The following is a 12061-nucleotide window of genomic DNA, read 5'->3' as shown; positions in this document are numbered from 1 at the left end:
TTCCAGCAGACCAAGACCTTGTGGGCATCTCATTGAGCAGCATCTGAGCTCCGCCAACCAAGCACACGATCATGGACCATTCTCACCACTCAGAGCCACCTCCAAACCACTGAATATGGTTTTCATTTGCACATAAAACCTCCCTGGCCTTTTTTCATTTTTCTTAGGGAAAACAAGGCTCTTCAACCTTCCACACTGGTCCTGAGACCCATACTTCTTCAGTTTTCAACGGAGAGGAGTCAGACTTCTCCAGACCATTCTAGAAATAAGCTTCAGGAATAACTACATTAATTTCCCAGGTACCTGGAAAATTAATCTAGATTCCAGACTGGGTTCAGTTTGGACTCCTAGGTTTTGGTGTTGAGTGATGATGTTCTTGTCACACACCAGAATCAGACAGCTGAGACCTCGTTTGGCCTTCAGGACATGGAGGAGCTCTCCCTGCCTCCACCACCCACATTGTGTTATTCACATTGTATAGAGGTGGCAAGGAGGGCTGCATTTATGGTGCACCACTGTGACCCATATCCTGGAGGCCTCTAATGGGCCTGGATCTGGCCTAAACTGGGTCCATGGGGTGAGGACCCAGGATAAACTTCACCACCACCTGCAGTTTTCACAGGATCAGAAATCTAAAGGATCTTACCAAACCATCCAGAGAGGCATTTAACATCTTCCAGCCTTATTCTTAATTGTAGACAAGACAAGACACAGCTGGGTTGGCTTTTACACTTAGAATCATAGAATCATAGAACAGTAGGGTTGGAAGGGACTTATAAGACCACTGAGTCCAACCCCCTGCTCAGTGCAGGAATCCAAATCAAAGCATCCCTGACAGATGGCTGTCCAGCCTCATCTTGAATGCCTCCAGTGTGGGAGAGCCCACCACCTCCCTAGGTAATAGATTCCATTGCCATATTGCTCTAACAGTCAGGAAGTTTTTCCTGATGTTCAGCCGGAATCTGGCTTCCTGTAACTGGAGCCCATTATTCTGTGTCCTGCACTCTGGCATGATCGAGAAGAGATTCCTTTCTGTGACAGCCTTTCAAGTCCTTGAAGAGCGCTATCATATCTCCCCTCAATCTTCTCTTCTCAAGGCTAAACATGCCCACTTCCTACAGAAAGGCCTAGAGAATACCAAACAGTAGGACTACAGTCGTACTTCTTCCCCTGGTAGAATGCATAATGCAGTATAGTGAGGATGGGAACACATACTAGGCCAGGAGTATCTGTGACCGCTGCTTTGCTTGTACAGCCTTTATTGTGACCGTGTGACTCAGAGTGAACCGAACTGTAAATGAAAAACTAAAATGCCAAATAACTAATGAAGCCAGAGCTAGGCATTTTGAGAGCTAGCATGCACCTCTGAGTCCTGCCATCACTTCTCCACTACAAAGTGACAGGACAGGAGTGGGGAGAAGAATTAGCTTAATCCGTATGCCACTTTCTACATCTATAATTCTAAAGGAGGATGTGTGTCTGTCAGTGCCATAGCTTCACGACAGCTGAAACGTGGCACTATGGGGGCCCTGATACTGTGCATCTTGGGTTTATTTGGCTTTTACAACACATTAATTAATGTTAATTAATTTAAACATGCCCATGAGTTTGAAGCCCACAGTACCATCTTCGGTCACTAGATGCATAGCTTTGTCATTCGATACAGCTTGAAGCTGAGTGGGGTGGGAGGTGCAGTCTGAAGGACAGAGCTATGTAGATGCCCCCTTCCCCCTGCAGGGGAATGAAGTGGCCAGACCCCTCCCTCGGGGGGCTCTGGAGCCATTCCTAAGGGTATGAGTGGGTGTGGCTTTAGGGTGGGCACAATGTGTCCAATTCTGACACTTGTGTAATGTTGCTTGAAGGCTTTGCTGTATCATACTAAGAGCTATTCCAGCCTGTGATAAGCCTGGTCTGTTCACGAATATTTTATATGGTGAACACATATCTGGAAATTCAGCTAGGAAAAAAGGGTATCTGGGAGAGCTGCATCGGGGAAAATGGGGCAGGAAAGGAAAGGAAAGGTTCCTCCTATGCAAGCACCGAGTCACTGCTGACTCCTAGAGGGACGCCGCTTTCACTGGCATTTTCATGGCAGACTGTAGCGGGGTGGTTTGCCATTGCCTTCCCCAGTCGTGACCACCTTTCCCCCAGCAAGCTGGGTACTCATTTTACCGACCTCAGAAGGATGGAAGGCTGAGTCGACCTGAGCCGGCTACCCGAGACCCAGCTTCTGCTGGGATCGAACTCAGGTCGTGGGGAGAGTTTCAGTTGCAATACTACCGCCTACCACTCTGCGCCACACGAGGCTAGGAAGGTTTAAATACATACACATTATGCCACCACTGTTTGTTGGCTCCTGAACATCAAGATCTGGATGAGTTAAAAGAACAATTATGTTCCAGAGTGCAATATATTTCAAAATGTGAGACCAAATTAGCTGAATGGTTTTTTTTAAAAAATCACGATTATATTGTATTCAATGTTTGCTATATTTGTTTCAACAGCATAACTGATTAGGAATTGCTTTGGTGTGCAGTCATCCCATGTCAAGTCGCAAGCTAGCTACATGGCTAGAGAGTAAGAACTCATATTAATATTTATTTACTTATTATCTTGAATGGAGTACAGACAATATTAATCCAAGCTGCAGGTGGTAATTTATTGTAAGTTCCAAGGAGTAACAAAATTACAAACAGTAATTTCAATTATTCAGTGGGTAATATACCTCAATGGGCAACATGCCTATAACATTTGTATACTGCTCATTTGTATTATCCCTTTGAAGTTTCCAGAAAACATATACCGTGATCCATTCATAGCATTGGCTATGCACGAGGATTTGAGAGAGAATCATCCAACAGATGATAAGGATAGCTTTGCCAGCACCAGTTGCCCTGGTGCTGGAGAACAGAAGGGCAGCACTTCTGCTATCGACCAGGGGACCTAGGGGACCTAGGGCCACTGGGAGCCTGCGTCCCCTGCTTCCAAGGAATGACATGAAGCCAAGGCTGAGACCAGCCTGGCCCATCCATTGGCCAGAGAAGGAGCAGAGGCAGGGAGCTCGCTCCCCGCTCCCTTGCAGAAAGAACACTTGGCTCCAACTAGCAGTCGCCCTGCTGGGACTGCAGAAGGAAGGGGGAAGAACGTGCTGGCCCCATCCATTGGCCAAGGGAACAAGAGCCACCCATTGCTATTCAAGCAGTAACACCAGCAAGGGAAGATCAGCCTGGCCCAAAGTACATTTAAATGCCTGCTTCGAGCTCACTACATTATTCTGCCCTTGAAAAACTGATCTCCCCTCCACTCCCCTTCCCCGGTGTGTCTTGTCTTTTTAGTTTGCAAAACTGAAAAGGGAAGATGCACTATGGACTAATGACAAAGAAGGGGAGGCCAGCTCCCACGCTCGAAAAAGCAAAATTTATTGTGCTTTGTTGTGCTCACAGGTGAGAGCAATAGGCTTTAGGCGTAAGTAGTGTGTGCAAGCGTCCAGAGGAAAGAATTACTGTTCATTTTAGAACAAGAGACTGAATGGTTTTAAACAGCTCCTGAAGGAGATATTCCAAAACATGTAAAGCACAATAAATGTTGCTTTTTTGAGCAGCAGAGCCTGCCTCCCCCTTCTGTGTTTTCAGTTTGTAAGGCTGATGGCAGGGCCAATCTTTCTCTCTCTCTCTCTCTCTCTCTCTCTCTCTCTCAGTCTCAGTCTCTCTCTCTCTTTTAATTGATGTGAGCTGCTTCAGGAAACAATAATTGTCTGAGAAGTGGGATAAAAATGCAGTGAATAAATAATAAACACATGTCACATCTTGGGGAGGGAATGGTGGGGCTATTTGGGGTTGTGGAGGTGGAGGGCAGATGACTAGTAAAACAGACCATAGCAGCCATCTTTTAGGAAATACACACCTGCAGAACTGAAGGGAAGCACAGACTGAGGGCTGCTGGTTTGTGTGCAAGTTGGGGGGCTCAGTTGTATCATTACCTATAGCTTATAAGCTGCCTTAATAGAAAGGCACGTATAAATCTTCAAAATAAATAAGTGAATAAATCAGGGAATGCATGAGCTGCCGCAAGTGTGGGATGCAGGATCTTTTAACTCCGTGCTTATTGTGCACCAGGAACCTGATGCAATGCCCTTCCTGGACAAGGATGGTACAATGAAGTACTAAAGAAAAGTTATTCTAAAACAGGGAAGGGAAAATTAAGAAATCCTTACCTATTTCTTCCAGAATCTCTGAATCCTTTTGCAAATGGATTCCGGTCAATTTTTAATCTGGTGATCTGTAAGAGAATGTAAACTAATTTGGATCCTTTTGTAAATATTTTTTCCATAACATTTTGTATAGCTTTTATTATTCCATAATAATAAAATAAAATATTATTATAAATAATAAATTCTTTTCACTGGTGTTTAATGGCTTCCCCCCATTTAAACAGTTTGAAAAGTGTTAATAACATACACACTGAAGAAATGTTTTCATAAATGATAAACTAACAGTTCTAAGTCACTGTAAATTGTGACATACCAGTGCTAATTTCCAAGCATCTAGAATTTTAGATACGGTACAAATAATTATATATTGTTATTATTATAATTATAATAATTATTAATAATAGCAATAAGCCCTGTTTTATCCTACAGGCAATCACTCCTTTGAGGATGAGGATCAGTACCCAATGTAGGATATTTGAATGGGATTGACCTTCCATTAAAATCCTGCACAGAACACTTTCCCACAGAACTGGCCACACTTTCCACCTTCAGTCATTGCTACTTGCTTCAAGCATGTTTATACCAGATATAATCCAGCAAGAGTTCTCAAAGTATCACTGATTGCCTTGAAATTCAACTTGCAGAAGTGATTTGTAACAGACATGTCATTACTAGAGATCAACTTTGCCTCCCCCAAAGAGGACCCCCCCATGTCAGCAATCCTGGGGGCAGGGGGGAGGGGCATGCGAACAGAGGCAATGTGTTTGAAGAACCTACCCTGAAGTGGTGATCCTCATGGCTCACTGCATCTGGCAAAAGCAGTGACTGTATTCCCAGCTGCTGTTTAGTGCCAAGTTTTTTCTTTGCCTGCGCAACACCAGAGTAAAGGCGGGAAGCATTGCCCTCAGTCTGATTTGGCTTCCCGATGATGCCCTGTGATCAACCATATATGGCTATGTGATGATAACATGAATCCATATCAGAGCGAGGGGTACACCTCCTGCCCTCACTTTGTTGCAGCCAAAAGGGGAAAGATGATATGGAGAACATAAGTGGGAAGAGTTGTCACCGCCGCCGCCACACAGGGAGACAAGCCACTGGAGCTGATACAGCTACTCAGAAGACTTGCTGTGATTCTAAGACTCATGTAAGCACACACTGCTCTGAACACCATCTAGGTGTCTGTGAAATCTGGATGGTGCCACTACACTCTCCTTTCTTTAAAAGCCCTTCTCAAAGCCCACCTGTTCTTCAAGACTATTAGCTTAATCCTGCCAAACTCATCTACAACTGAAATGAAGACTATATGAATATGTAACTGCATTTGCTCATACCTTTCCATGCTTATCCTTCCTTTCCCTCCTCTCCCCTTGTCATCTTCCCTGTTGTTGACCTTTAGAGTGCCAGCTCCTGGGGGGGGGGGATTCTGCAAAGTGCCCTGCACCGTGATGCTGCTATAATACAGCAGCTATATGAATAATAAACAACATCTCACGAGGAATATTAAAATGTACTTCATCTCCAAATCTACAATTTGTGTTTCTGGATTTGTCATCATTCTATTAGCTGACACAGTACATACCAAGCACACTCTAAGTTTATTTTCATCATATAAACACCTGAGTTGAAGCTCAATTCACATGGTAAAGTAGAGGTGCAAGCCTCCCATCCCCAATGAAGATCATTCATCAGTATGCACATAGAGCCCCTCTCCAAATGTGCCAAATGCCACATGGCCCCACAACTAGGGATGTACAGATTTTGCTGAATTAATTCTGTCTGTGTTTTGTGGATTGTCAAGTGTCTTCCATTTCATCATCCATTCATTGATGGAATCAGATTTTTTATGAGAATTTCATCCCTGTTTAAACTTGCACAAATCCACACTTGCACAAGTCCACATTTGTTCAAGTGCACATGGGACAACTCAGAAAAAGCTAGTTTGCTGCAGGATCTGGAGGTCGGATTCATGGAAATCTGAACTCATTTGAATCCATTGTGGATTTCTCTGACACCCCATCCACAAACCCAAATGTATTCCTTGAATGCATGAGGGGGCGGGGAGATCTGACACATACACACCCGACAGACATTCTAAAGTGTGGTGGAAGTGGTATGAACACACGTTCACAGCATTCTGAAGCATTTGTTTTCAGGGCAGCAAAGTGTGTTCAAATCACTTCCAGCACACTCAAGGTGAAGAGGACATGCCTTCTAAGTGTGGTGAAAGTTATCTGCCCTGTCTTGGAATGTAGTGAATGTATGTTCAAAACAATTTCACCAAAATGTACTCCTCGGTACTCGAGCATAGGTCAACCACGACAATTTCCATTAATTTTTTCTAAGATACTTGATGAACATATATGCTACTTAAAAAAAAAAATGGACAGTCTGCCTGAAGCACAAGTCAAGGGAGAAGACTGAGAGCTGAAGTAGCATTTGACTTGCATATATATATATATATATATATATATATATATGTAACACACATTTAGAAGGTGGGAACATAATGCAGGTTAAGAACATGTTGTGACCACTTTTAAGAATATGTGTCATCACCCTTGTTTTACGAGTAAAAAATGGGGCATTACCACATTCAACTGTAGCAGGTCAAAGACAATTTAATTAGTTTATCTGCAGGTCAAAGGTATGCAAGGCTGTAATTCATTTGTGATAAGCAACAGGTCTGATTTCCATCTCACAGTTTTCCTTTTATGTCGAACTACACCAGGCTCTTTAGTGATCAAGCACTGAGAAAGTAGTGAAGTACATTCAGACCTTTAGCAGAGCAGCTGTTTCTGGGAGAATGGCAAATTCCTCTGCGGGCGTGAGTCCATTCAATGCAACTTCATATTCCATGGCCAAAGGTCTATCCATGTCAGTTCCCACTTTACGCTGTCCTGTTCAAGGATTTGCTGGCTTCCTAACAATGACTGATAGGTTAAAACTGGAAACAGCATGTATTACTTGTGGCAATGTATCTGTATTCCATGGCAAAGGGTTTCAACCTTGTCAGGGGATCAAGTCCAGTAATCAGACTCTGCTTCCACATGTGTTAAACTACATATGTAGTCACATTGCACATCTCATGTTGCAGTTGGTTGACTTCACAGAAGAGGGATTTAGTAAAGGGTTTGGAAAAAGAAAAAAACATCCATGATGGGGCACACCTGCTCTCAATACTTGAAGATTTCTTCTTGATTTCCTAAGTACCTACATTTATCTGATTTCAAATAACATTACTTTAAAGTCAAATGGTTGTAGAAAGGGTTCCTTTATTGTTCCTGCAAAATCAGTGCATATTTATGATCTTAACAATAAAAATATACATATACAGTTGTAATGTTGGATTGTCTTGACATTAATATTCAGTTGGTTCCTGCTGGAGTTCTTCCAAAGACTTGGATTCCCATAGTAACAGCCTGCAAACTCCTATTACAAATCTCCTTCGGTTCTTGATTTATAACAAATTCTGTTCCTCTGTGGAATTTGTGGCAGCACAGTGTAGATCACAATGGTCCCTCTCTCCCCCCGCTTCTCTCCCCCCCCTCTCTCTCTCTCACACACACACACTAGGTTACACCACCTGTCTTTTTCTTTCAAGCCAATTTATACTGTCATTTTCACTGACTTAAAGACCACCATTCTACTAATATATTGTAATGGAACTTTGGTTGTTATGACATTTTTCTTCCTTCATACGGTTATGATATGCTGATATATTTAGTTATGAATGTAGTCACAGGCATTTTTATCTCAGGACTTGCTAATTCTATAAGGTGGTTTATGGAAAATGCCATCAGTGACTCATACGTCCAAATTTAACTGGTATCAAGTCCACAGATAATAGTAAACAAGGTAAAACCAAATTAGAATGGAGAAAATGGAGTGTAAGGCAGACAAGTGCCCAGATATAGGGATGGATAAATCTGTCTCTTTCGCTGATTATGTTCACATTTTTTGAAGCACACATTCATTCCCCCTCCCCATTTCCGCATTACAAATGATGTTTGAAAGGCTGCACGAAAATGTACCCACATTTTCATGAACATTTCTGCAAGCATGAAAATTCATACACATTTACATATTTTTGCAAGCAGTTTCCTCTAGTACACAACTCTTTCTATACTATTTTCCTGAACGTGTGGATTTTTGTATACGATTTTACCTAATGCATGCATTTTATATGCATTTTTTATCAGAGAACTGCATTGCAAAATGGGAGAGTTGAAGTGCCTGGTTTTACAGGAGAACCTAGATATAGTGGGCATTCCTGGTGGAATGGAGAGAACCAGTGGGATATCTCTGGATATAAACTCTACAGGAAGGGCAGGGAAGGGTGTACTGAAGGAGGTGTTGCTCTGTATGTCAAAGAGGGCATTGTGTCGAGCAGAGTAGAACAGGGGCAGACTCTTCCACAGATGCACAATACCAAACTCCAAAACTAATTTAGTACTAGGAACATGCTATCGTCACCCACATCAGAAGGCTCAGGGTGCCCTTGAGATGGAAAACAAAATCAGGTGGGCCTCCAAATGAGGAAGTGTTGTAATAATGGGTAACTTAAATTACCCCCAGATTGACTGAATAAATGCATGTTCCAGTCATGACAAAGAGGTTAAATTTCTTGATGCCCTAAACAACGATGCCCTAGAACAGTTGGTCATGGAACCAACCAGAGGGGAGGCAATCCTGGGGCCAATCTACATTGCGCCCACCATCACAACAAATTCAGTGTCCTGTTGGGTTAAACACTCTCGCATTAAAACGTGATTATCCACACTCAGCTATTTTCCCTGTTGCGGTGCTTCATCAAATGCGTAAGCTTGGTTCACACTCGAGCACTGTGCTGTTTTCCTGTTCTTAAAGATGGCGTCTCCCATTGGAGGATCAGAAACTCTTCCTGTTTCTGCTGATTCCACGCCCACCGCACAGCAGTGGCATGGGAGAGGCTTGTTGTTTTCCGCATGTTTTCCTGGCCTTGGGGAAAATGACCAGCTTGTCCCTTGCTGCCACTGTAGCAGGTGGTGGTGGTGGAGGGAAGAAGGAGGCACCTATCCTCTTCTTCACCCCCACCTGCTAGAGGCCAGGACGAGCAGTTGGGGGGTGTCTGCCAATGCTCTTTTTCCCATGCCAACCCTTGACAGCCGGCATGAGGAAGAGGGGCAGTGACAGCGGCACCCAGCACTCGCATTTGGGGGGGGGGGGCTGCTGGCATCTTTGAAGCTTCATGTCGGCCCAGTCAGTAGTTGGATGGGCGAGCGCCTGGGAATCAGGCTTCCTGCATTGAGCAGGGGGTTGTTCTATCCCTTCAAATGAGACTAAGTTTTACCCCCTTCTATCCCCCACTTCGGCATTTTTTTTAAATTAAGGCGTTATCTTCGAAGAATCATGGCTTCTCCACGATTTTTTTTTTTTCTAATTCAGGCATGATCTTCGAGGACTCGAAGATGTGAAGCTTCACATCTTTTACGTGAAAGTGCAACCCCACCACCCTTTCTGTTCCTCCTGTTCTTTTTGAACAAGTTATATCCTTCAGTTGCTGTATTCCAGTCATGGGAGCCATCCCACCAAGTTTCAGTTACACCTATCAAGTCATAATTTCCCTCCCATATGAGGAGTTCAGGTTCGTTCTGCTTGTTCCCCATACTCTGTGTATTAGTATACAGACATTGAAAACCATGTGCTTTATAGTCTGGCTTTCTTCCTACATGTTTCTGAAGACTATTATTGGGTGCCTTCCAGAAACTTCAATTTCTGGTCATTTGGGGGTTTGCCCCCAGAAGTGCTACATTGCTGACCGCCACCAGGGCTGGTCACACACACACCGGGAACCAATGGTGCTTGCTGCCAGCAGGAGGGCACCATTGGATCCTACCCTCTCTCTCCTACTTCTTATTTTATTTATTTTATTTATTAAATTTCTTAATCACCCATCTGTCCGGTCACCCAGCCACTCTGGGCAATGTACAGCTATACAAACAGTTTAAAAATAATAAAATTCTACATTCAAACATTTCTAAAAATACCCTAACTCATCCCAAATGCCTGCCTGAACAACCAAGTTTTCAATGCATGGCGGACGTTCATTAAAGAGGGGGCATGGCAGAGTTCCCTGGGGAGGGAGTTCCACTGAGTAGGGGCCACCACAGAGAAGGCCCTCTCCCTCGTCCTCACCAGCCTAGCTGTCCTGGCTGATGGGACACAGAGAAGGCCATCCGAGGCTGATCTTGTTGAGTGGCCTGTCTGGTGCTGCTGGAGGCGCTCCTTAAGATAGGCTGGGCCGGAACCATATAGGGTTTTAAAGGTCAAAACCAACACCTTGAATTAGGCCTGGAAAACAACTGGTAGCCAGTGCAACTCCTTCAGCACCAGAGTGATGCGATCATGCCGGCGGCTGCCTTTAATCAGGCGAGCCGCTGCGTCCTGCACCAGCTGCAGCTTCTGAACCGTCTTCAAGGGTAACCCCATGTAGAGCACATTACAGTAGTCTAGACGAGAGGAGACCAGGGCATGTACTACCAATGGGAGCAGATGATCAGGAAGGTAGGGGCACAGCCTCTGTATCAGATGGAGTTGCTACAGCGCTGTCGGGCTCACAGCTGACACCTGAGCCTCCATGGACAGCTGGGAGACTAAAATGACCCCCAGGCTGCGGACCTGGTCTTTCAAGGGTAGCCATATCCCATTCAACACCAGGTCGACTTCCCCCAACCTCCTCTTGTCTCCCACCAAAAGTACCTTGGTCTTGTCAGGGTTCAGCTTCAGCTTATTCCTCCCCATCCAGCCACTCACAGTCTCCAGACATTTGGACATGGATTCTACAGCCAGCCTTGGTGAAGATTTAAACGAGAGGTAGAGCTGCGTGTCATCCGCATGTTGATGACACCGCACCCCAGACCTCCTGATGATAACCCCCAGTGGCTTCACATAGATGTTAAATAGCATCAGGGAGAGGATGGAACCCTGTGGCACCGCACAAGTGAGCAGCCACAGGTCCGAAACCTCCTCTCCCAGTGCTTCCCTCTGGTCCCTGCTGGAGAGGAAGGACCAGAACCACTGCAATATGGTGTCTCCAATGTCCAACCCCTCCAGGTAGTCCAGGAGAATACCGTGGTCAACAGGATCAAAAGCCGCTGAGAGGTTGAATAGAACAAGGAAGGAGCATTTGCCCCTGTCCAAAGCCCTCCTCATATCATCCACCAAGGCGACCAGGGCTGTTTCTGTCCCATGCCCAGGCCTGAAGCCCAATTGAAATGGGTCTAGATAATTGGCTTCTTCCAAGTGTGCCTTCAACTGCATCTAGGGATGTACGAATCCCTTACCTGGCTCTGCGCAGGGGCATCCGTGGGGGGGGCGCTCCGTCCCTCCCCCCAGAATCCAGCCTGGCTGGCTCCACTCCGCAGCCAAGCCACAGAGCTGCCAGCCAGCTCCAGCCGCCCACAGCCGGACATCCGGCCACTGGGTAGCCCTGCAGGGACGCAAATGGTGGCTGTTGTAGCCGCCGCCATTTGCATCCCTGTATTGAGCCATGATAGGCTATGTAAATATTTATGTAGCCTATCACGGCAGCAGGAAAAACCACAGTGTACGCAAATGGCAGTAGCCGCCGCCATTTGCATACACTGGGGTTCCCCCCCAGCCATGATAGGCTACGTAAATACTTATGTAGCCTACCACAGCCTCCGCAGGGACGCAAATGGCGTCCCTGCGTTAGCTGTGATAGGCTATGTAAGTATTTACATAGCCTATCATGGCTATTGAGAGGAGGAAGCGAATGGCGGCCGCAGGACGGCCGCCATTCGTAAAGCAGCGCGGACGGGAGCAGGTAAGTGCTCCGTTTCGTGCACC

General features: G+C 45.2%; 1 protein-coding gene across 1 annotated transcript in view; it reads right to left on the bottom strand.

The window, feature by feature from the left end:
- TBX15 (T-box transcription factor 15) overlaps nucleotides 1-12061 on the bottom strand; it is a 171104-nt gene that overhangs the window by 43089 nt on the left and 115954 nt on the right. Inside the window, exon 6 of the mRNA XM_084832192.1 lies at nucleotides 4214-4278. Coding sequence (XP_084688318.1) covers nucleotides 4214-4278 — 65 coding nt within the window. The remainder of the gene's footprint in view (nucleotides 1-4213; nucleotides 4279-12061) is intronic.

Source organism: Heloderma suspectum, chromosome 2 (assembly GCF_057233095.1).
Source record: "Heloderma suspectum isolate Gila_16-S chromosome 2, 16-S_ref, whole genome shotgun sequence".
NCBI classification, from domain to species: Eukaryota; Metazoa; Chordata; class Lepidosauria; order Squamata; family Helodermatidae; genus Heloderma; species Heloderma suspectum.
This window is presented reverse-complemented; position numbering and strand designations above follow the sequence as displayed.